This window comes from Ambystoma mexicanum, chromosome 3p (genome assembly GCF_040938575.1).
Source record: "Ambystoma mexicanum isolate Mex_15411 chromosome 3p, UKY_AmexF1_1, whole genome shotgun sequence".
Lineage (NCBI taxonomy): Eukaryota > Metazoa > Chordata > Amphibia > Caudata > Ambystomatidae > Ambystoma > Ambystoma mexicanum.
In genome coordinates, this window is record NC_090925.1 from 587,730,833 (window position 1) to 587,756,442 (window position 25,610).

The 25,610-nt window shown below is 48.3% G+C and overlaps 1 protein-coding gene across 4 annotated transcripts in view; it reads right to left on the reverse strand.

The window, feature by feature from the left end:
- SERINC3 (serine incorporator 3) overlaps positions 1-25,610 on the reverse strand; it is a 967,471-nt gene that overhangs the window by 467,208 nt on the left and 474,653 nt on the right. For all 4 annotated transcript variants that reach the window (XM_069651326.1, XM_069651327.1, XM_069651323.1 and 1 more), the window contains exon 8: positions 22,430-22,598. In XM_069651326.1, the coding sequence (XP_069507427.1) occupies positions 22,430-22,598 (169 nt within the window). The remainder of the gene's footprint in view (positions 1-22,429; positions 22,599-25,610) is intronic.

A 25,610-nucleotide genomic window follows, 5' to 3' on the forward strand; every position in this document is an offset into this window, starting at 1 on the left:
GCTGAGAGCTCGAAGGTTCAGAATGGGTCACCACTTGCCGTTGGGTTTTTTGACCACGAAGTAACGGGCATAAACTCCCAGACCTCTCTCGGCCACCGGAACAAATTCTATATCCCCTTTTTGCAGCATAAGCACCACTTCCTGTTGTAATATGTGAAGATGGTGTTGCGCCGAATACATTGGTGGAATATGAGATGGTACCTTCTTGAACTGCAAAGAGTGGCCTAGTTTTACCGTGTCCAATACCCAACGGTCTGATTTTATCCTTTCCCACTCGTCAACGCGACGGGACACTCTGCCTCCTAGGACGTACTGAAACTCGTCATTGTTGGGACTTTGACTGCTTGCCTTTAACCTTGGGAGGAGTATGATGGCCTGTTGAAACTCCGATCCCTGGATGCCGCAAATCGGTAATTCCCCGACGCTCTGTGGAAAGGGCGAAAGGACCGAAATGCTCTACCACTTTGTAGGGCTCCGAGCGATCTTGCTGTGTCTGAATCCTCCTTCATGCCCTTAAGGGCCTCGTCCACTTTGTACATTTCAGCCAGGCTTGTCTTCACAATACCACTCTGTTATTTATTTGCTTGAAACCGGATTCGGCCAAGTCCACGGCGATATTGATAGAGTGGTTTGAAGCCTCCTCCCCTTCACGAACCAGTAACATGGCTGTTTTTCTGTGCTCCTCAGGCAGGTGTTCCAGGATGGGGGCCAAACGATGCCACATCTCACGGTCGTATCTTTCCTTGATAGCCAGCGAGTTAGCTGCTTTTACCGTCGCCGCTCCCACTAACAAGACCTTTTTACCAAAAGCATCCTGCCTTCTAACCTCACTGTCTGGGGTGTTGTACATTTATTCTGAGATCTGGCTTTTCTGGCAGCCGCTGCCGACACCACCGATTCCGGAGAAGGCTGTGCGGTCAAACATTTAGGAGTAGAATCCGGAGCTTTGAACTTCTTTTCCAACCTGCCCTTGATTGCAGGTTCTGAAAATGGATGACGCATGGTTCGCAAGCCTTCCTGCCAGACGTGGTCCAGAATGCGAACCAAGAAGACTGACTTCCTCCTCTTCCCCCTATGGTCAAATAAGAAGCATTCCTTCTTTTCTTCCTCTGGGGTCAGACCAAATTCAATACAGGCTTTCCCGATCATCGCATGAAAGGAGCCGATGTCATCTGTCGGTGACGGCTGAGCCGGGCTTATAGGAGCTTCCACCTCTGCCTCAGATTCCCATGTAGGATCTCTCGAAGGGGAAGACGAAATGTCTGAGAAAGTCTCTAGGCCCTTGGTCTGACTCTGAATCTTGCAACTCCCCTTCTTCCTGGTGTGAGCGGGGAAGGTCCTCGCTAATTGGACGGGAGACCGTCAACCCGGTCGTTGACATTGACCACGGAGCGGGATCTGGTTCGTCGTCGGCAGGTATTGTTGGTATCGCTGGAGGTGTACCTATGGGGAGTAACCTTGCGTCCAGTTGGCTCAATAGAGACTGCAACGTGGTCAACACCTGTAAGGATAACACCAACTGAGGATTTAGCAAAGACAATGTAACAGGGACACTTTGCATTCCCGAGACCATCGACGAGCCAAAACCTTGCAAGCCCAGATCCGTTGGACAAACAATTTGTTTGCGGTCTTCCTCCATCGACGATATTGAGAACGCTGATTCCTGCTGCAACAGGGTATCTGGCAAAACTGCATCGTACACTGCCAGTTGCCAAACCTCTGGTGGATTCACCGTCGACTATGATCTCGGAGCCCCTTCAATCGTCGCTGCCGGGGTCGACAAAGCCACTGCATGTATTGCCTGCACCGGTGGTAATGAACCCGTCGATGACGGAATTCCAGTTGACGACATTGGTGGCTGTGACGCAGTCTCTTTAGGCGATCCTGCCTTTTCTGAGCTAGACCTATGCCTCGTCGAGTCTCTACTTGAGGAAGACCTGTGATGGTCCTCTGAGGAGGAGGTCTTTAAGGGATCTCTTCTATCCTTTTTTGATGAAGATGAAGAGGAAGATTTTCCTTGTTTGCGGTCTTGGTCCACACGACCATGTTTCGATGATGAAGATGATTCTTTCACCGGATGTTTTTCTAGCGAGGGACGTTTTTCTGCAGAAAGTGGCTTCTTCGGCGGAGGCTCTGCAGATACAGAGCGGCGATGAACTTTCAGAGATTTAGGCCTCGATGCCAAACTGTGTGCAGATTCTACCTCCGATGAATGGTACTGTCCCCCCCTTCATTCAGCCACGTCACCAGACGCGTATTACGGTCTTTCACGGTTTTCTGTGAGAATCCCTTACAAATCTCAACGCTGTCCTCCGAATGATGTGGGTGAAGACAATAGAGACAATCAATGTGCACATCCCCTTCGTAGACTTTCTTCAGTCCGCTCTTGGCACACGGGCGGAACAACGCCTTCCCAGACATTCGGAAAGAAAGACAAAGTTTAACCTTGTAAGGAGTGAAACCACGAGGTGCTCCCGCTACTTTGGAGACGGTTGAAATCAGAAGGGAGCCGCGGGGGCGGGGCTATTTATACTGTACGTCCTATTGAGTCATGCGTAAGCGCCCAAAAGGACGTAGATAGGACACAGAAGTGTTGAATTTTTTCCAATGGAAAACGTCTTAATAAGTATACCGAGGGTTCCCAGCCTGACGACGGGGAATATTCTAGGCGTGTGAAGCCATGAAAGATCCAATGCTGGAGAAATATTATTGCTGAATGAATTTACTGTGGAGAATTGTTAGTGTATTATCCGCTGAAGGACGAGCTAGAGCGGGAGTCGGAGCGTCCTGCAGGTGCAGTGATAAGGGGTCCTGGGAGAATTCGAGCAGATGGAACCTGGGTTTTTCCACTTCTGGCTGTTTTTTTCCGCTCTTTGCCCCCTTCCACTTGTGATCTGCTCTTAGGCCGAGGGCAGTCATAACCGGGAAGGACGGGGTCATGCCCCCATAAACAGAAGAGGTTCTCCTCAGAAAATACAGAATTCGGATCCCTGGGTGATGCAGTTCCACTGAGAGGGCGGAAGCTCCGCTCCAGACCCTGTTATTGCGCATGATCTCTTTGCCTACCTGCTCTGGGACTACGCAGTGTTGTATGGGCCAAGATGAAGGCGTCTTCTACCACATTGCTAACGGTGATACACTTTTTTACTATGTTCCTGTATATCTTACTATTTTGTTGTGTTTGTGTTTTGTGTTTGATGTATTCATATGTATAAGGTGTAAATAAAGGGCCTATAATGAGACATTTATATGTTTTACCATACCGAATGGTCTCAGTGTAATATTTTGCCTGTCTGAGTCCAATCGCTCGTTTTGCCAGTGGCCGGGGTGTGGTAAGTCGAAGGTTCTACCTACGTGGCCGAGCAAATGCAAAAACACCATCTAACCCTCTTGGCCGTTGCTGGAGCATGTCGTTAGTGGGCGATGGGTGCACCAGAAATCCCTTGAAGTTCTGGAAAATGTGGATTTTCCCGAATTAAAAGACTGGTGTTGTTTTTGCAGGGTCCCTTAGGAACGAGCAGTGTCTGTGCGGTCCTTGATGGCTTGGAGGGTCTTGTCCACCTTCTTGCTGAAGAGATCTTATGCCGTCGAACAGCATATCCACTACCTTGGATTGCACTTCAGGCCGTAGGTTAGTGGGCTTAAGCCAGATTGGACAGCGCAGCATAGCTCAATTTCCCATCTGGCAGAATCCTGTGTGCGTGATGTCTACAGCAATGGAAATGGCATGGTCTGATGCTGCTTCTGCCCACAGAAATGTAAGCGCTTCCTCCCGCTTGTCATGAGGCAGAAATTACAGCACCGGGCCCAGATTAAACCAGAGCTCCTGGTCGTAGTGGGCGAGGAACACCTTGATAGTGGTAGTAGCTGTGGAAATGGCACATTTACCAAAAGCGTCCAGCTGTTTGCCTTCTTTGCCTGGTTGCGCCATACAAAGGGAAGAAGCATTTGCGAAAACGACAGTCCAGGCTGAGCCAAGTGCAAAGACATTTAGGGGTGGAATCTGGAGCTTTGTACTTCTTCCCTAAGCAATCTTTCTTGGGGGATGCTGAGAAAAGATTTCTCCTTACTTGAAGACTGTGCTCCCAAATATAATTCAGAAAAGGAATGGGTACCTCAGTTTTTCTGGTAGACTCATGCCTTTGATAAAAGGAAACCATCCTTTTGTTCTTCTGGTATATGATCAAACAGTTTCACTGCCTGGGACATGAGTGCGTGAGAAGAATCAATTTCATAAGGAAGATCGGCTGACTCGCAATCACCTGGAGCTGGGTCATCAAACGTGTTAGTCGATTCATAAGGGGAGACACCTCAATTTCAGTGTCTGTGAGATTGGCTTGCGGGGGAAGGGCTGGTACCCGAAGGGTGGGCCCAGAAGGTGGCAGATGAGCTGTTAGGGAGAATTCTCTGTTTAGGCTGAATTTCCTAACCTAGTGAGTCCCCCAGCAGCTTTGCTGGATTTTTGGGGTTTATTTTTTTCTCCTGCCAAGAGTGAGACTCTTTTACCCTCACTCTTGGGCATGATTTGAGTGTGTTTCTTTGAATCTAGATGTGTTTAATGTGCTATGGGGTCTTTTACTCCATAGGGCTTCATGTGTTTTTGTGATGTGTGTTACACAGCACCCTCAGTGCAGTGACACAGGGGTGTCATAGTGACCCCCCAGTATAGACTCCATACCCTGGGACTGACTACTGTCTCCCGGGGCATGTAAAGTCACCATTGACTTTACTTGTCTTAAATTCTGAACAGAACCAGTACAAACCATCATATTGTGGACGTACTGGCTGGGGCAATTCAATTGCCCCGGGGTCTGTTAGTCGAGGGGGCACGTCTCCGTCCCCCCTGATCGAGTTTTGGCTGGTGGCAGTGGATACTACTTTTTATATTCAACCGCGAATATTTCCCTATGGGATTTCCCATTGTTTTAGGCTACTATCGTTATTTAATTATTTACGGTAGCCTCGAACATACCGCCGGTTTATTTAATTAATATTAATTCTCCGGTTGGTATTTTTTGCCAAAACTTGATTCTAAAATGGCGTTTGTGTTCTCTTCTGTGACTCTAATCCAAGTCGAGCCCTTTGTTCCACTTTTTGGCGGGCTTTTCCACAGAAGCCCTCCAAAGTGGTGCCACTCTGTCTGGGGTACTTAGGAGGGGTGGAGGGAAATGTAGGCACCCTGGACTGAGTTGCCTAGGCAACTCAAGTCGCACTCCATCCTGATTGGCCCAAGTGGTGAGCCGACCGGCTCACCACTTAGCATTTTTGAGTGACAGCTAGGCTGAGTGAATGGGGGTTTGCTGCATACAAGCAGGGCTTTGGGGACTGGAACTTCAGAAGTCGCCACAGGACCGAAGAATCAGACGAGGGAGAAGCTGAGTCGTCCTGCCACGACACCACCACCAGTGGAGCCCTGCTGGACTGCCTCACCACTTTTCCCAACGACAGAGGAGATCTCCCGCCGGAGAGTCTTCTTCCTTTGACTGGTGGGGATAACCAGTTTTCACCGTCTTTTCGCCTTCCCGACGTACCTCGTGGCCGCCTTGCCTGTGCCAAGCACCCCGGCAACCGGGATACCACGTTTTACCACGACTGCGAAACAAAGGTACCACCTTTAACCGGAAAACTCCACGGCTGGTTTCTTCCCTGGTAGTGCAACGACCTTCATCTTTCCTCCAAGTCGAGATCTTCTCTTCCCCTGGACGACGACGCAACTTGCACCCACTACCAGGAACAACTGCCACCGCTGGAGGATCCTGCCCACTTAAGGTACCGTGTCCCGCCTGGCTTCCCTTGCTACCGACTGTACGGGGTAGATTTAGCCCCCGGCTTTCGAACCTGGGTTAGTCTGGGACACCCTGGCTAAACTTTCTTAAAGCCTCTCTAAACTCTTTTTGAACCCTCTGCAAGACTTTCTAAGCCTAGTGTAACTGTGTGATCTTGGGCGCATTTGTGCTCTGCTCTCTCTAAGAGTGGGCCCAGCCTTTGGACTTTGGCTCACCAGTGACTTTTGCTCTTCTGCCTTGCTAACAGTGTTCCTGAATCTTAGAGTGGTGTACCTTTCCATATTCTGTCTTTTTTTCCCTCCCTTTCTCACAAACTTATCAGAGTGCAATCTAGTTAAGCGCTCACCTCTGTATGAAAATAAGTGGTGTTTTACTGTGATTTATCCGATAAGGGAAAAGGGGTGTATATATTACAATAGTAACTTTGTTTAGAATATTTTACAATAAGAGTGCTTGAGTGTTTCAAACTGTGTGTTTTTAAATAAATAATTATATACTTTGATACCAAAGCTCTGGTCAGTGTTTGCTTGTATTGTTGTATCTGGGTGCCTATTGTGTATACTTTGCATACTGCCTAACTCTTCTTGAGGGAAGTCCGACTGCTCAGCCACAGCTACCAGGTAAATCTGGGTGGTACAGACTGCTACCAAGTGGGTTTACTGCCAACACCTGTAGTCTTAAATCTTTTGCAGTGGTCCCTAAGGGAACTGCACAGGTTTCTGCCTAACACGAGCCATGCCTCCTTCGACAGGAAAAACATGAGGCTGTGATGGAAGTGGCAGGGACAAAGGTGTCAGGCAAACGGATCCAGAAATTGGCTCTTTGGCAATGTTGGTGTGGACGCCACGGTGCGGGAGTGTTTGCAACATTCAAGATGGTGCTACCCTTTGCTCATTACGCTGCACGTCTTGGGCATTTCAGCCCTCATCAAGATGGCGGCTACCGTGCTGGCACATCCGGAGTACGAACGCCGCACAGCACATAACATACACGGTTAGAGGAGCGCATCGCTATGCTCTGCTTAGCCCTGCTGCTACCTTGTGCTTCCTCATTGTACTGCTACTTTGCTGCATTGTTCCTGTGTTCCTAGTTGTCCTGTGGCTTCCCTTTCATCTTCATTGCCTTCTCTCTCAGTTCTGCACCTTGCGGCCTCCGCTTTCTTCGTGCAGACTCCTTCCTACTTCCTTGTTTTTATTTATTTATTTATTTATTTAATTAATTAATTTGTATTGCGCACATACAAGCCGAAGGCATTGAGGCGCTGTTGCAGGTACAAGTCAATTGGTCGGTCTGTGACGTACAGTCCTGTTGTTGTTGTGCAACACAGCAGGGCTAGCATAGGTATATTTACAAAGCTTGATCCAATTTCATTACATAGTCATACAAGCTAAGTATACAGTACCGTGGAAAAGTAGGGGAATATGTCTGAAGAGTGGGTGGGGTGGGTAGGGGTAGTTAGGTAGGGGTAGGGGGTTAAGAAGATAGCTGAGTTTTGGGCACTTTGCGAAAGACCCAGTAGGATTTCCCAGCTCTCAATGTGTAGGGGGGGATGGGAGGTATTACAAAGTTTGGCAGCAGTGTAGGTGAAGCTAGAGCCTTCAGCTGTGTAGGGAGGCCCTGGTGGGCCTAGTGGAGTGAAACTTAGTGATTCTTTGGGTGAGGTATGGGGGTTCTGTATTCAAGAGGCTATTTGGCCTCCTCATCCATTGCCTGAGATACTTTACAATTGTTGCTGCTCCAGTATCCTTCAGCCTTGTTCTACTCTGGCACCCTGTTAAGCTGCAACGGTGCAATCAACTCTGCAAGGGCCTTCTTCCCCACATGGGTTTCCCTTGGGTGCTACCTTTTGGGAGCACAAACTACCTGTCTGCAATCCAAGTGGTTGTGTTCCCATTAGGTGGCATTCCATTACTACAGATCCATACAATCAATATCAGGTTAGTACCAGCTCTAACTGGAGGAGAAAGATGTTGCTTAAACTTTGAGACCAGCGTTTGCAGTGTGGACAAGATATCCATGGACAGATCCCTTGAGACTGCAGGAGAAGGAACTTGCATTGGTACTGGCCGTGAAGGGGTGTGTGCTTGAACTTGTGCCTGTGTGGCACGTGGACTGGAAGAGAGTTACAGCGGAACTGTAACATACTTAGTAGACGTGGATGCCAATGGGAGTGGCATGGTAGTAGGCCACTGTTGTCATTGTCTGAAGAAAAAAAAAACCTCTTGGATGGCCATATCCATCTCAGCCCCAAACAGTTCCTCATACCCTCGACCAGCCTGTCGAAATGGATTTGGTCAGCGATGAGATGGTCGTCAATGGAAAGGATTTTGTCATGGAGGACATGGTTGTCGTCGTCAACGAAGCAGACCTGGGCCGTTGGTGGCCTGTCGACGATAGCATGGACGGGTTGGTTGTTGTCGTGGACGAGCGTCGCTTCTTAGATGCAGAATGCTTTGCTTCCGAGGACGCTCTGGATGCTAAGCCGTCAATGAGGGGACCGTAGGCGTGGATGAAGACGTCAACGAAGTCGTCGACTATGGAGAAGCCAGAGCATGTGATCCATGTCCCATTTTTGATTTCTTCCCCTGTCAAGATTCTTCATGGGACGTCGACCTCTTTGATGAGGGAGTGCGCTCAAGGGGTCTGTTGTGCCTTGCAAAAGCGTAACTACGGACAGAGGCTGAGTCGGAGGCCCGGGCACCGTAATCCAACCAAGCCACTAACCTCCTGTGACGATCTGTATGGGTCTTGGATGAGAAGGACTGACAGATGGTGCAGTTATCCAAATCATGGTCCGGATAAAGACAATGGGGCTCATTACGAGTATGGCTGGAAATTGAGGGTAATTCCTCCACCGTGGAATTACTGTTAAAGTGGTGGTGTTTTGGGGAAACCGTAACCAGGAGCTGCCAGCGGGGAACATGGAGCTAGTGTATAGCGTTCCGCAAATCTAACTTACATATAAGATGCAAACATAACATTCTGGCCAGTACTTATGAACCCTTATGCTTTAAATGTTTTATAGACATGTACAATAATTCTGCAGAAGGAAATACAGTGAATTCAAAGATATAAGCGCAAAGAGCCAGTGAGGAGAGCATAACGATGGTGTTGTGGAAGGTAGAGACACTGGTGTACAGTAAGGAGGGAGTAGCGAGGAGGGAGATATTTTGTTGGGGGAATAATGTTCTAGTGCAGATCAGGAGGGAGATCATGGAGACAGAAGGTGGGATTGTTTGGATGCATTTAACCTTTTTACTGCTGGGCTATTATGCATGTCTATGCAAATAGAACAAGCATGTTCGTCCTCAGCTTTTAAGAGGTTAAAGAGGGATATCACTTTGGAGGGGAGAACGTGGGTATCACCTGTAGAAAGAGTACCTTAGAGTGTATGAAGAGACCTTCAGCTTTGAAGAAGAACGAGGGAGATGAGAGAGCTATTGTGGCTGGAGAGGCTATTAGAGATATTGTTGTGCTAAGGGAGGAAGGATATATTATTTTTGAGAGCCTCAAGGCAGATACGGTGAGAGAAGAAGGAGGGAGATACCGCACATGCAGTTAGCAATACAAAACCCCCATCATGGTACATTGACAGTAACCCCAATCATGGTACATTGACAGGAGGCTACACCCCTTTGTGGGGCTTACCTTGCTGAAACCGGTGTCGCAGAACTGCTCGACCCATCTGCACATCCGCTGCATGCTGTTGCTCTAGGCAATAATGCCGAGTAAATGTATGCGGCATCGACCAGGATGCCGCTTGACAGATGTCCACCAGCGGGATTCCGGACCGCAATGCCGCCGATGACAAGGTGGATCTTGTTGAGTGAGCCTTTGGACGTCTTTCCAGAGGCTTCGCTGCTTTAGAGTGGCAGAAGGCAATAGTCGACGACACCCAGCGGGCTAGTCCTTGTTTGGAGATCGGTTTTCCCCTTTACCGAAGGCCTATCAGCCACAAATAGTTGTCTCGTATGCCTAAATTCTTGAATACGACTGAGATAAAACTTTAAAGCTCTTTTGACATCCAACGTATGGAGAGCTTTTTCTGCGAAAGAAGAGGCAGCTGCGAAGAATGTTGGAAGCACAATTGAAGAATGCTTGTGGAATGCAGTTGGAACTGGTATGAAATGAGGGTTGGTTGCCAGTACCACCTTGTCCTTGAGAAAACGCAAGTATGGGGGATCGATCACCAATGCTTGCAGCTCCGACAGTCTTCTTGCTGAAGTAATAGCTACTAAAAAGGCCATGTTCCATGACAACAATGTTAAGGATGACGACGTCATAGGCTCAAAAGGAGCCTTCATTAGTCCTGCCTGCACCAGATTGAGACTCCAACTAGGATGGAACTTTTTGGCCGGAGGAAAGGTCCAAAATAAGCCTCTCAGGAAATGCTTAACCAGTCAATCGCTGAACAACGGAGTCGAATGCCTTTTACGAGTAAATCTTGAAATGGCTGCCAAATGAACCTTTATGGAGGAGAAAGATAACCATCTTTCCGACGCGATATTTAGGGGGTCCACCCCCGGTTGGTTCCTGCACCACTTACATGCGTACAAAGTATTTGTGGACGTAGCCCGTGCTGCTTCTAAAATTCGGCAGCAATCCGAAGAAATGTTCAGGGCCACAAACTCGGAGAAGTCAGGAGCCAGGCTGTCAGGCTGAGGGCGCCCAGGTTGTGATGCCAAACTGCTCCCTTGTCTTGAGATAGAAGGTCTGGAATCTTCTGGAACCTCACTGGCTCGGTTATCGACAGCTGGAGAAGGTCCGAAAACCATGACTGTCTCGCCCAGTAAGGAGCAACTAGAATCACACGCATGGGTATTTTTTAACCCACTGGAGGGTACGTTAAATGAGCGGAAACTGAGGGAACGCAGACGCAAACCTGCCCATCCATGGGAAGGAGAATGCCTCCCCCAGCGAGCCGGGATGTGGCCATCTGCTCGCGTAATGTTCGCACTTCTTGTTCTCTCGGGTTGCGAAAATGTCCAGAGGAGGATGACCCCTCTTCTTGAAGATGTTCGCCAGTTGTTGATCGTTCAACTCCCACTCATGCAGTTGATTCATCTCCCTGCTGAGAGAGTCTGCTTGTACATTGTTCACCCCTGGCAGATGGTAAGCCATTATGCTTATTTCCTGCTCGAGGGCCCAACGCCATATCTCCTGAGCTTCGCTCGAGAACGTTCTGCAACGAGTGCCCCCTTGCTTCCTGAGGTAGAACATTGTTGTTGTATTGTCCGTTAATATTCTTACGACTGATCCCCGTATGCGTGGTAAAAATGATTTCAGAGCCCAATGTATCGCTCTTAACTCCAGCACTTTGATATGAAGCATTGACTCTTTTGGGGACCATTGGCCTTGAACCTGCAGGGATCCCAGATGGGCTCCCCATCCTGTCTGCGATGCATCCGTTACCACCGTCAACTGAAAATCCGGTTCCTGCAGGGGCATCCCTCTCGTCAGTTGTTCACCAACGGGATACACGACGCCATGGCCCCTAGCAGTGACATGTATTTCCTGACTGACACTCTGGTGCCAGCTTTCCACTCCTTCGCTTTTTGTTTGAGTTTTTGAACTCTTTCCAAGGACGGTTTCACTAGCCCTGAATGAGCTTGGAATTCCGCGCCCAAAAATACCAAGCTCCTTTAGGGAGCTAAGCAGGACTTCTCGAAGTTGACTGTACAGCCTAACTGCTGCAGAAGTTGCATGGTGGCTTCTAGGCTTGCTTGCGGCACTCCCGGCGACGAGCCCCTTACCAGCCAATCGTCCAGGTAAGGATAAACATGATGACCTTTCCTTCGCAGCCAAGCTGCCGCTGGAGCCAAGCATTTTGTGAACGTCCTGGGAGACGATTTTAGTCCGAATGGAAGCACTTTGAATTGGTAATGACTCTGACCGACTACGAACCTTAGAAACTTTCTGTGTCGCTGACGCATGGGTATCTGGAAATATGCGTCTTGCAGGTCTAACGACGCCAGAAAATCCCCCGGCTGTATAGACCGCATAACCTCCTGAAGTGTAAGTATTTTAAACTTCAGGCGTTGCAGAGTCTTGCTGAGAGCTCGAAGGTTCAGAATGGGTCACCACTTGCCGTTGGGTTTTTTGACCACGAAGTAACGGGCATAAACTCCCAGACCTCTCTCGGCCACCGGAACAAATTCTATATCCCCTTTTTGCAGCATAAGCACCACTTCCTGTTGTAATATGTGAAGATGGTGTTGCGCCGAATACATTGGTGGAATATGAGATGGTACCTTCTTGAACTGCAAAGAGTGGCCTAGTTTTACCGTGTCCAATACCCAACGGTCTGATTTTATCCTTTCCCACTCGTCAACGCGACGGGACACTCTGCCTCCTAGGACGTACTGAAACTCGTCATTGTTGGGACTTTGACTGCTTGCCTTTAACCTTGGGAGGAGTATGATGGCCTGTTGAAACTCCGATCCCTGGATGCCGCAAATCGGTAATTCCCCGACGCTCTGTGGAAAGGGCGAAAGGACCGAAATGCTCTACCACTTTGTAGGGCTCCGAGCGATCTTGCTGTGTCTGAATCCTCCTTCATGCCCTTAAGGGCCTCGTCCACTTTGTACATTTCAGCCAGGCTTGTCTTCACAATACCACTCTGTTATTTATTTGCTTGAAACCGGATTCGGCCAAGTCCACGGCGATATTGATAGAGTGGTTTGAAGCCTCCTCCCCTTCACGAACCAGTAACATGGCTGTTTTTCTGTGCTCCTCAGGCAGGTGTTCCAGGATGGGGGCCAAACGATGCCACATCTCACGGTCGTATCTTTCCTTGATAGCCAGCGAGTTAGCTGCTTTTACCGTCGCCGCTCCCACTAACAAGACCTTTTTACCAAAAGCATCCTGCCTTCTAACCTCACTGTCTGGGGTGTTGTACATTTATTCTGAGATCTGGCTTTTCTGGCAGCCGCTGCCGACACCACCGATTCCGGAGAAGGCTGTGCGGTCAAACATTTAGGAGTAGAATCCGGAGCTTTGAACTTCTTTTCCAACCTGCCCTTGATTGCAGGTTCTGAAAATGGATGACGCATGGTTCGCAAGCCTTCCTGCCAGACGTGGTCCAGAATGCGAACCAAGAAGACTGACTTCCTCCTCTTCCCCCTATGGTCAAATAAGAAGCATTCCTTCTTTTCTTCCTCTGGGGTCAGACCAAATTCAATACAGGCTTTCCCGATCATCGCATGAAAGGAGCCGATGTCATCTGTCGGTGACGGCTGAGCCGGGCTTATAGGAGCTTCCACCTCTGCCTCAGATTCCCATGTAGGATCTCTCGAAGGGGAAGACGAAATGTCTGAGAAAGTCTCTAGGCCCTTGGTCTGACTCTGAATCTTGCAACTCCCCTTCTTCCTGGTGTGAGCGGGGAAGGTCCTCGCTAATTGGACGGGAGACCGTCAACCCGGTCGTTGACATTGACCACGGAGCGGGATCTGGTTCGTCGTCGGCAGGTATTGTTGGTATCGCTGGAGGTGTACCTATGGGGAGTAACCTTGCGTCCAGTTGGCTCAATAGAGACTGCAACGTGGTCAACACCTGTAAGGATAACACCAACTGAGGATTTAGCAAAGACAATGTAACAGGGACACTTTGCATTCCCGAGACCATCGACGAGCCAAAACCTTGCAAGCCCAGATCCGTTGGACAAACAATTTGTTTGCGGTCTTCCTCCATCGACGATATTGAGAACGCTGATTCCTGCTGCAACAGGGTATCTGGCAAAACTGCATCGTACACTGCCAGTTGCCAAACCTCTGGTGGATTCACCGTCGACTATGATCTCGGAGCCCCTTCAATCGTCGCTGCCGGGGTCGACAAAGCCACTGCATGTATTGCCTGCACCGGTGGTAATGAACCCGTCGATGACGGAATTCCAGTTGACGACATTGGTGGCTGTGACGCAGTCTCTTTAGGCGATCCTGCCTTTTCTGAGCTAGACCTATGCCTCGTCGAGTCTCTACTTGAGGAAGACCTGTGATGGTCCTCTGAGGAGGAGGTCTTTAAGGGATCTCTTCTATCCTTTTTTGATGAAGATGAAGAGGAAGATTTTCCTTGTTTGCGGTCTTGGTCCACACGACCATGTTTCGATGATGAAGATGATTCTTTCACCGGATGTTTTTCTAGCGAGGGACGTTTTTCTGCAGAAAGTGGCTTCTTCGGCGGAGGCTCTGCAGATACAGAGCGGCGATGAACTTTCAGAGATTTAGGCCTCGATGCCAAACTGTGTGCAGATTCTACCTCCGATGAATGGTACTGTCCCCCCCTTCATTCAGCCACGTCACCAGACGCGTATTACGGTCTTTCACGGTTTTCTGTGAGAATCCCTTACAAATCTCAACGCTGTCCTCCGAATGATGTGGGTGAAGACAATAGAGACAATCAATGTGCACATCCCCTTCGTAGACTTTCTTCAGTCCGCTCTTGGCACACGGGCGGAACAACGCCTTCCCAGACATTCGGAAAGAAAGACAAAGTTTAACCTTGTAAGGAGTGAAACCACGAGGTGCTCCCGCTACTTTGGAGACGGTTGAAATCAGAAGGGAGCCGCGGGGGCGGGGCTATTTATACTGTACGTCCTATTGAGTCATGCGTAAGCGCCCAAAAGGACGTAGATAGGACACAGAAGTGTTGAATTTTTTCCAATGGAAAACGTCTTAATAAGTATACCGAGGGTTCCCAGCCTGACGACGGGGAATATTCTAGGCGTGTGAAGCCATGAAAGATCCAATGCTGGAGAAATATTATTGCTGAATGAATTTACTGTGGAGAATTGTTAGTGTATTATCCGCTGAAGGACGAGCTAGAGCGGGAGTCGGAGCGTCCTGCAGGTGCAGTGATAAGGGGTCCTGGGAGAATTCGAGCAGATGGAACCTGGGTTTTTCCACTTCTGGCTGTTTTTTTCCGCTCTTTGCCCCCTTCCACTTGTGATCTGCTCTTAGGCCGAGGGCAGTCATAACCGGGAAGGACGGGGTCATGCCCCCATAAACAGAAGAGGTTCTCCTCAGAAAATACAGAATTCGGATCCCTGGGTGATGCAGTTCCACTGAGAGGGCGGAAGCTCCGCTCCAGACCCTGTTATTGCGCATGATCTCTTTGCCTACCTGCTCTGGGACTACGCAGTGTTGTATGGGCCAAGATGAAGGCGTCTTCTACCACATTGCTAACGGTGATACACTTTTTTACTATGTTCCTGTATATCTTACTATTTTGTTGTGTTTGTGTTTTGTGTTTGATGTATTCATATGTATAAGGTGTAAATAAAGGGCCTATAATGAGACATTTATATGTTTTACCATACCGAATGGTCTCAGTGTAATATTTTGCCTGTCTGAGTCCAATCGCTCGTTTTGCCAGTGGCCGGGGTGTGGTAAGTCGAAGGTTCTACCTACGTGGCCGAGCAAATGCAAAAACACCATCTAACCCTCTTGGCCGTTGCTGGAGCATGTCGTTAGTGGGCGATGGGTGCACCAGAAATCCCTTGAAGTTCTGGAAAATGTGGATTTTCCCGAATTAAAAGACTGGTGTTGTTTTTGCAGGGTCCCTTAGGAACGAGCAGTGTCTGTGCGGTCCTTGATGGCTTGGAGGGTCTTGTCCACCTTCTTGCTGAAGAGATCTTATGCCGTCGAACAGCATATCCACTACCTTGGATTGCACTTCAGGCCGTAGGTTAGTGGGCTTAAGCCAGATTGGACAGCGCAGCATAGCTCAATTTCCCATCTGGCAGAATCCTGTGTGCGTGATGTCTACAGCAATGGAAATGGCATGGTCTGATGCTGCTTCTGCCCACAGAAATGTAAGCGCTTCCTCCCGCTTGTCATGAGGCAGAAATTACAGCACCGGGCCCAGATTAAACCAGAGCTCCTGGTCGTAGTGGGCGAGGAACACCTTGATAGTGGTAGTAGCTGTGGAAATGGCACATTTACCAAAAGCGTCCAGCTGTTTGCCTTCTTTGCCTGGTTGCGCCATACAAAGGGAAGAAGCATTTGCGAAAACGACAGTCCAGGCTGAGCCAAGTGCAAAGACATTTAGGGGTGGAATCTGGAGCTTTGTACTTCTTCCCTAAGCAATCTTTCTTGGGGGATGCTGAGAAAAGATTTCTCCTTACTTGAAGACTGTGCTCCCAAATATAATTCAGAAAAGGAATGGGTACCTCAGTTTTTCTGGTAGACTCATGCCTTTGATAAAAGGAAACCATCCTTTTGTTCTTCTGGTATATGATCAAACAGTTTCACTGCCTGGGACATGAGTGCGTGAGAAGAATCAATTTCATAAGGAAGATCGGCTGACTCGCAATCACCTGGAGCTGGGTCATCAAACGTGTTAGTCGATTCATAAGGGGAGACACCTCAATTTCAGTGTCTGTGAGATTGGCTTGCGGGGGAAGGGCTGGTACCCGAAGGGTGGGCCCAGAAGGTGGCAGATGAGCTGTTAGGGAGAATTCTCTGTTTAGGCTGAATTTCCTAACCTAGTGAGTCCCCCAGCAGCTTTGCTGGATTTTTGGGGTTTATTTTTTTCTCCTGCCAAGAATGAGACTCTTTTACCCTCACTCTTGGGCATGATTTGAGTGTGTTTCTTTGAATCTAGATGTGTTTAATGTGCTATGGGGTCTTTTACTCCATAGGGCTTCATGTGTTTTTGTGATGTGTGTTACACAGCACCCTCAGTGCAGTGACACAGGGGTGTCATAGTGACCCCCCAGTATAGACTCCATACCCTGGGACTGACTACTGTCTCCCGGGGCATGTAAAGTCACCATTGACTTTACTTGTCTTAAATTCTGAACAGAACCAGTACAAACCATCATATTGTGGACGTACTGGCTGGGGCAATTCAATTGCCCCGGGGTCTGTTAGTCGAGGGGGCACGTCTCCGTCCCCCCTGATCGAGTTTTGGCTGGTGGCAGTGGATACTACTTTTTATATTCAACCGCAAATATTTCCCTATGGGATTTCCCATTGTTTTAGGCTACTATCGTTATTTAATTATTTACGGTAGCCTCGAACATACCGCCGGTTTATTTAATTAATATTAATTCTCCGGTTGGTATTTTTTGCCAAAACTTGATTCTAAAATGGCGTTTGTGTTCTCTTCTGTGACTCTAATCCAAGTCGAGCCCTTTGTTCCACTTTTTGGCGGGCTTTTCCACAGAAGCCCTCCAAAGTGGTGCCACTCTGTCTGGGGTACTTAGGAGGGGTGGAGGGAAATGTAGGCACCCTGGACTGAGTTGCCTAGGCAACTCAAGTCGCACTCCATCCTGATTGGCCCAAGTGGTGAGCCGACCGGCTCACCACTTAGCATTTTTGAGTGACAGCTAGGCTGAGTGAATGGGGGTTTGCTGCATACAAGCAGGGCTTTGGGGACTGGAACTTCAGAAGTCGCCACAGGACCGAAGAATCCGACGAGGGAGAAGCTGAGTCGTCCTGCCACGACACCACCACCAGTGGAGCCCTGCTGGACTGCCTCACCACTTTTCCCAACGACAGAGGAGATCTCCCGCCGGAGAGTCTTCTTCCTTTGACTGGTGGGGATAACCAGTTTTCACCGTCTTTTCGCCTTCCCGACGTACCTCGTGGCCGCCTTGCCTGTGCCAAGCACCCCGGCAACCGGGATACCACGTTTTACCACGACTGCGAAACAAAGGTACCACCTTTAACCGGAAAACTCCACGGCTGGTTTCTTCCCTGGTAGTGCAACGACCTTCATCTTTCCTCCAAGTCGAGATCTTCTCTTCCCCTGGACGACGACGCAACTTGCACCCACTACCAGGAACAACTGCCACCGCTGGAGGATCCTGCCCACTTAAGGTACCGTGTCCCGCCTGGCTTCCCTTGCTACCGACTGTACGGGGTAGATTTAGCCCCCGGCTTTCGAACCTGGGTTAGTCTGGGACACCCTGGCTAAACTTTCTTAAAGCCTCTCTAAACTCTTTTTGAACCCTCTGCAAGACTTTCTAAGCCTAGTGTAACTGTGTGATCTTGGGCGCATTTGTGCTCTGCTCTCTCTAAGAGTGGGCCCAGCCTTTGGACTTTGGCTCACCAGTGACTTTTGCTCTTCTGCCTTGCTAACAGTGTTCCTGAATCTTAGAGTGGTGTACCTTTCCATATTCTGTCTTTTTTTCCCTCCCTTTCTCACAAACTTATCAGAGTGCAATCTAGTTAAGCGCTCACCTCTGTATGAAAATAAGTGGTGTTTTACTGTGATTTATCCGATAAGGGAAAAGGGGTGTATATATTACAATAGTAACTTTGTTTAGAATATTTTACAATAAGAGTGCTTGAGTGTTTCAAACTGTGTGTTTTTAAATAAATAATTATATACTTTGATACCAAAGCTCTGGTCAGTGTTTGCTTGTATTGTTGTATCTGGGTGCCTATTGTGTATACTTTGCATACTGCCTAACTCTTCTTGAGGGAAGTCCGACTGCTCAGCCACAGCTACCAGGTAAATCTGGGTGGTACAGACTGCTACCAAGTGGGTTTACTGCCAACACCTGTAGTCTTAAATCTTTTGCAGTGGTCCCTAAGGGAACTGCACAGGTTTCTGCCTAACACGAGCCATGCCTCCTTCGACAGGAAAAACATGAGGCTGTGATGGAAGTGGCAGGGACAAAGGTGTCAGGCAAACGGATCCAGAAATTGGCTCTTTGGCAATGTTGGTGTGGACGCCACGGTGCGGGAGTGTTTGCAACATTCAAGATGGTGCTACCCTTTGCTCATTACGCTGCACGTCTTGGGCATTTCAGCCCTCATCAAGATGGCGGCTACCGTGCTGGCACATCCGGAGTACGAACGCCGCACAGCACATAACATACACGGTTAGAGGAGCGCATCGCTATGCTCTGCTTAGCCCTGCTGCTACCTTGTGCTTCCTCATTGTACTGCTACTTTGCTGCATTGTTCCTGTGTTCCTAGTTGTCCTGTGGCTTCCCTTTCATCTTCATTGCCTTCTCTCTCAGTTCTGCACCTTGCGGCCTCCGCTTTCTTCGTGCAGACTCCTTCCTACTTCCTTGTTTTTATTTATTTATTTATTTATTTATTTAATTAATTTGTATTGCGCACATACAAGCCGAAGGCATTGAGGCGCTGTTGCAGGTACAAGTCAATTGGTCGGTCTGTGACGTACAGTCCTGTTGTTGTTGTGCAACACAGCAGGGCTAGCATAGGTATATTTACAAAGCTTGATCCAATTTCATTACATAGTCATACAAGCTAAGTATACAGTACCGTGTAAAAGTAGGGGAATATGTCTGAAGAGTGGGTGGGGTGGGTAGGGGTAGTTAGGTAGGGGTAGGGGGTTAAGAAGATAGCTGAGTTTTGGGCACTTTGCGAAAGACCCAGTAGGATTTCCCAGCTCTCAATGTGTAGGGGGGGATGGGAGGTATTACAAAGTTTGGCAGCAGTGTAGGTGAAGCTAGAGCCTTCAGCTGTGTAGGGAGGCCCTGGTGGGCCTAGTGGAGTGAAACTTAGTGATTCTTTGGGTGAGGTATGGGGGTTCTGTATTCAAGAGGCTATTTGGCCTCCTCATCCATTGCCTGAGATACTTTACAATTGTTGCTGCTCCAGTATCCTTCAGCCTTGTTCTACTCTGGCACCCTGTTAAGCTGCAACGGTGCAATCAACTCTGCAAGGGCCTTCTTCCCCACATGGGTTTCCCTTGGGTGCTACCTTTTGGGAGCACAAACTACCTGTCTGCAATCCAAGTGGTTGTGTTCCCATTAGGTGGCATTCCATTACTACAGATCCATACAATCAATATCAGGTTAGTACCAGCTCTAACTGAAGGAGAAAGATGTTGCTTAAACTTTGAGACCAGCGTTTGCAGTGTGGACAAGATATCCATGGACAGATCCCTTGAGACTGCAGGAGAAGGAACTTGCATTGGTACTGGCCGTGAAGGGGTGTGTGCTTGAACTTGTGCCTGTGTGGCACGTGGACTGGAAGAGAGTTACAGCGGAACTGTAACATACTTAGTAGACGTGGATGCCAATGGGAGTGGCATGGTAGTAGGCCACTGTTGTCATTGTCTGAAGAAAAAAAAAACCTCTTGGATGGCCATATCCATCTCAGCCCCAAACAGTTCCTCATACCCTCGACCAGCCTGTCGAAATGGATTTGGTCAGCGATGAGATGGTCGTCAATGGAAAGGATTTTGTCATGGAGGACATGGTTGTCGTCGTCAACGAAGCAGACCTGGGCCGTTGGTGGCCTGTCGACGATAGCATGGACGGGTTGGTTGTTGTCGTGGACGAGCGTCGCTTCTTAGATGCAGAATGCTTTGCTTCCGAGGACGCTCTGGATGCTAAGCCGTCAATGAGGGGACCGTAGGCGTGGATGAAGACGTCAACGAAGTCGTCGACTATGGAGAAGCCAGAGCATGTGATCCATGTCCCATTTTTGATTTCTTCCCCTGTCAAGATTCTTCATGGGACGTCGACCTCTTTGATGAGGGAGTGCGCTCAAGGGGTCTGTTGTGCCTTGCAAAAGCGTAACTACGGACAGAGGCTGAGTCGGAGGCCCGGGCACCGTAATCCAACCAAGCCACTAACCTCCTGTGACGATCTGTATGGGTCTTGGATGAGAAGGACTGACAGATGGTGCAGTTATCCAAATCATGGTCCGGATAAAGACAATGGGGCTCATTACGAGTATGGCTGGAAATTGAGGGTAATTCCTCCACCGTGGAATTACTGTTAAAGCGGTGGTGTTTTGGGGAAACCGTAACCAGGAGCTGCCAGCGGGGAACATGGAGCTAGTGTATAGCGTTCCGCAAATCTAACTTACATATAAGATGCAAACATAACATTCTGGCCAGTACTTATGAACCCTTATGCTTTAAATGTTTTATAGACATGTACAATAATTCTGCAGAAGGAAATACAGTGAATTCAAAGATATAAGCGCAAAGAGCCAGTGAGGAGAGCATAACGATGGTGTTGTGGAAGGTAGAGACACTGGTGTACAGTAAGGAGGGAGTAGCGAGGAGGGAGATATTTTGTTGGGGGAATAATGTTCTAGTGCAGATCAGGAGGGAGATCATGGAGACAGAAGGTGGGATTGTTTGGATGCATTTAACCTTTTTACTGCTGGGCTATTATGCATGTCTATGCAAATAGAACAAGCATGTTCGTCCTCAGCTTTTAAGAGGTTAAAGAGGGATATCACTTTGGAGGGGAGAACGTGGGTATCACCTGTAGAAAGAGTACCTTAGAGTGTATGAAGAGACCTTCAGCTTTGAAGAAGAACGAGGGAGATGAGAGAGCTATTGTGGCTGGAGAGGCTATTAGAGATATTGTTGTGCTAAGGGAGGAAGGATATATTATTTTTGAGAGCCTCAAGGCAGATACGGTGAGAGAAGAAGGAGGGAGATACCGTCTGGAAGCAGGACAAGAGAGATATTAACTTGAAGAGAAGATAGGGAGACATCTTAAAAAGGCAAGAGGAAAAAGAAAAGGGTCAAGTTGAAGGAGGGGAACAGTGTTGTGGAGAAGAGAGAGGAGAAGACCTGGATTTAGCAGAGTTTTGATGCGAAGGAAAGATACCACGAGAATAGAAAATAAGAGATTGATTGTCTAGAAAGGGGGATAGAGAGGGACCATCTAAGGAAGGAGGTGAGAGGAGGTATCACCGTTTAGTCAGAAGGATTGGGGAGTTTGCAGAGGGTCACACTGGTCCAGAAGAAATGTAGAGGTGGGTGCAAGAATACAACAGTGGCCCTACACCAGGGAGTAGGGAGGACAGCAAAAGAGTAGACCGTACGGAGAAGAATTCCAGAGAAACCTTTGGGAGGGAAGGTGGTTGGAAGATCGGAGTTGGGCCGTGCTTTCCAACGAACGCCACCAAGGGCATACCTGACCAACCCAGAGGTGCCAACCTTGGGTCAAGCCTGACAGGAAGCCCTTGCCACTCCACAAGGAGGAAGTCCTGAGGAAACACATTAGGTGGCAGCATTAAGTAGACCCCCAGAAATACCTTGCTGCTTAAAGGCCGTGGGTCCATGCCTGACAAAATGCTGCTGCATCAGAAGAGGTTTGGAGGACAGGACAACCGCCTACTGACTGAAGTAATCAGAAGCGACAACACCTTCCTTGAAGTGGGAAGACTTTATTTCTGCACTTTTGTTTTTTAGACTAGTTGCCATTTGGGACTTGTTGCTTTGTGCCAGTTACCATGGTTGGATTACTTTGAGACACTGAACAAACCCCCTGTTGTCAAACTCCTTTGTGGCAATTTCTGTTGACTCCCGATCGCGACTCAATGGCCCTCCCTCATGTTAGCACCCCATATTTGAAGCCACTATGATGGCACCTTATTGTTGAGAATTATCATCATCCTGACACCTATTTTTCTAATCATTGGAGGCACCCTGACACCTTATGTTTTACTTTGTGGTGAGAAGTAACTCAAATCCCTTGAACCATATTAATGTGTCTGGTCACAGTTCTGGAGCACTGTGACCACGCTGTCACACATATTAAACTTAGGTCATAATACAGAAAACATATGCTTGCAACATATAAAATTCCAGCTGCTATGTTATGTTCTACTTTATATGCACAGAAAATACTATGGATTTTAAAAAACTAAATTCCCAAGTGAGGCATACTGGGGTACACTGTATAAAGCTCTTACCTTGAATACAAAAGACACAAGACAAAAATGATAAGCCCAACAATACTCTGAGCATCCCACCATTGTAGCGACTTAGGTGGGGCTACAGTAGGTGGTACATCACTTCCATTCACTGTTGGTGCAGCTATCTGTGTTATAAGGTTCAGCCAGCTTGGGTTACAGCTCCGGTCTGTAAAGCAAACAAAACAAAGAGTCAAGCACCCAGATACACATCACTTATTTGAATTTAACATATAACACCAAATATCAGATTTCCTTTGGAGTTGTCGGGCACATTTGTCTTAGTCCCTAGTTCTAGGGTCCCGATATATCAAACTACTTGGCTAACAGGTTGATTTTCTTTGAGTTTCCGGAATCTCCAAATGTTAGAATTACCAGAGCAGTCACTGCAACTCAGCATGAGCTAAATGGTTTAAAGATTCAATAAAAACTTTGATAATCACACAACGAGGGAAGGCCCACACAATAGATGTATAAAACATATTGATTTTTGATTATAACGTTGTGAATATGAAATGACTACAAAATATACAGCTATGCACTGTGAAAAAGTGCCACGATTAAGCCACGATGATGAGAATGACAAATTCATGGGCCATTACGTGGGCCACACGTTATGTGAATTAAGACAGAGAGGAGGGAAATAGTGGATCCACCACGTGCCCCAAACCTCCCTGGCCTATTATGTCTGAACAGTTCTGTAACTAGATGGACCTCCCTATCTGTGTATAAGAAAACACTGTACTGATAAGATTGTTGGTATCCTTCCTGAAAGAGATATGATTATATGGCATTTATAACGCGCCTCTACATAAGTGTTTGAAGGCACAACGAAGCAGGGGAGGGGGAACAAGGGAGGACAGACAACGATCCTACTAGGCCAGGTGTCATTCAGAGCGCGCAAGTGCACGGGAAGGGGAAGGAGGAGAGGGGGGAAGAGGACAGTGCAGTACATGGGATAAGAACCAAAATAAATAAATTAAGATAAACAGTAAGTAAAAGTATGGCCCAGAGGTGGCAAGTGCAAGGACAAGTGCAGCCATCAGGTGTCAAGTGCTGGTGGTGGGACTGTAGGGATACAGAACCAGTCCCGAAGTGCGGGGGAAGCCAGGAAGGCAGTGCAGGAGTGCGACTGGCAGGTGAAGGGACCTGGGCCCGAGATCAGAGGGTGACCAGGTAACCAGTGGAAATTCAGTGTCAGCCAGGAAGTCAGCAAGGGAGAGGAGGAGAAAAAGCAGAAGCAAAGAGAGCTTTTGAGGTGCTTCCGGAATCGAAGATGATTCTCCTCAAATTTCAGGGAGGCAGGGAGACCAGCCGAAGAAAGATCTACCACCAACTCGTGGTGGTGATGCAATTCAGTATAAAATGTAAGCCTACCTTAAAAGAACATATGACAGAATCCTCAGAGAAAGAATGGCTTTGATAGGGAGGAAAGTGCTTGTGGACAAAGAAGGGCCTTTCAGCTGACACTTGTACGGAGGTCCACGCAAGTCAACAATGAAAAATTCTGAACTTGGTTTGAAAGAAGACCGTGAGCATTCAGAGTACTTTCCTGCGCAGCTACCCATGATCCTGGCCTGCTGGAGCTCTGAGAGGGCCACCACACACAAGGAAATAAGAATGCGAGCAGCAACAGAGGATTATGAGTTGTGACCAGCAAACAAATTAATCATAGATGCTTGCACCGCACATTGAAACAACAGACCGTAGAGCTACGCCCAGCACGTACGAACAGCTGAAATCAGCTCAGAGTTCATAGGCTAGCAGCGAGTCACCAAATCACAAAGCTTGCATATCACAAACCAAAGGTAATTAAAGGAGAAGTTCTCGCAGGAGTTTTACTGGCCCAACTGTATTTTTGAGCATATATTGATCCATCACAATGTGTTTTTCCAATGCATTTTGAGAAACCTTCTCCGCCAGGATCTTTCATTCAGGTGGCCAGGGAAGAGCCATTGCTTTTGGATCCCAACCTTGGGGTTGGACAAGAGACGGAAGATCAACTGAGTGGAGGGTCACAGGGGATGGGGAGAATACCTAAGGGCGAGACATGGTATTCCCCTTTTACCTATTATCCACCAACCCACTTTCCCTCAGCCTTAATGGGGCATTTCCAAGCACACCCCATCTCCCGAGCCCCATTTCCAACAAGTATTGGGATGAGGAAGAGATGATCAGGAGCAATGAGGATTACCCATAGAAACAACACAGGGATACACAGTGAGGCCTGCCATGTAACACCAGTAGACTGTCCCACTGATAGTCAGGCATGGTCAGGCAATCAGACCAAACCATTTACACCTGACTTCACTTGACAATTACTTCAGGTATAAAAGGTGTGCTTCTGCTAAGAAATATGAATGAGCTGGGATTGCTGGTTGGAACGTGAAGGAAGCAACAAGAGAAGCATAGAAGGACCAGAGGATCACGGGATGCCGAGAAGCTGGCCTGGTGTACCAGAGGGGTCACAGCAAGGCAAACGAGCAGGGTCTCTGTGAAGCCGTAGGAAGGCCGTATCCAGGCCAGTGCTCGTTCCCGTGGGACATGTGTCGGTCCAAGGGATGTATGAGTGGCAGGTGGTAAGACCCTGACCTCACACCCCGTATCGAAGGGAGCTGCCCGCCAGTGCTGTGCTGTCTGGGTCAGTCTCGATAGGCGAGTGAGAGGAACCCAGGCGCATGAGGATAGCTGGAGTGGGAGCAGCAGAAAGTAAAGCGGTAAGCGGATTGAAAAGCAAGGAAAAAGCAGAGTGCGCAAGGGGCGTGAAGCGAAAGACAGTAATGTGAGGGTGCAAGCAACTGAAGCAGGAAAAGGGGGTGCGAGCGACCCGACAGTGTGAAAATAAGTGAAAGATTGAAAACGAGTGAAAAGAAAGCAAAACGAGGGTGCGAGCAACCCGAAAAAGGAAAGAAGGGTGCGAGCGACCAGACAGATTGAGAAAGTGAATTACAGAGTAAGAGAAAGTAATGAAAAGGGTGCAAGCGACCTGAAAGACCCGCAGGTTGAAAAGGGAAAGTGAAAGAGGCATAAGACAAAGAAAGGAAGGTGCAGGGGTGCACGAGCAAACAATAGGATGTGCCAGGGTCACTATAAAGTCAAGAAGAGTGTTCAAGAAGCATAGTAGAAAGAGGGAAGGGTGCAGGTGTGCACCATTGCGAGAAAGAAAGGTGAAACAATGTGA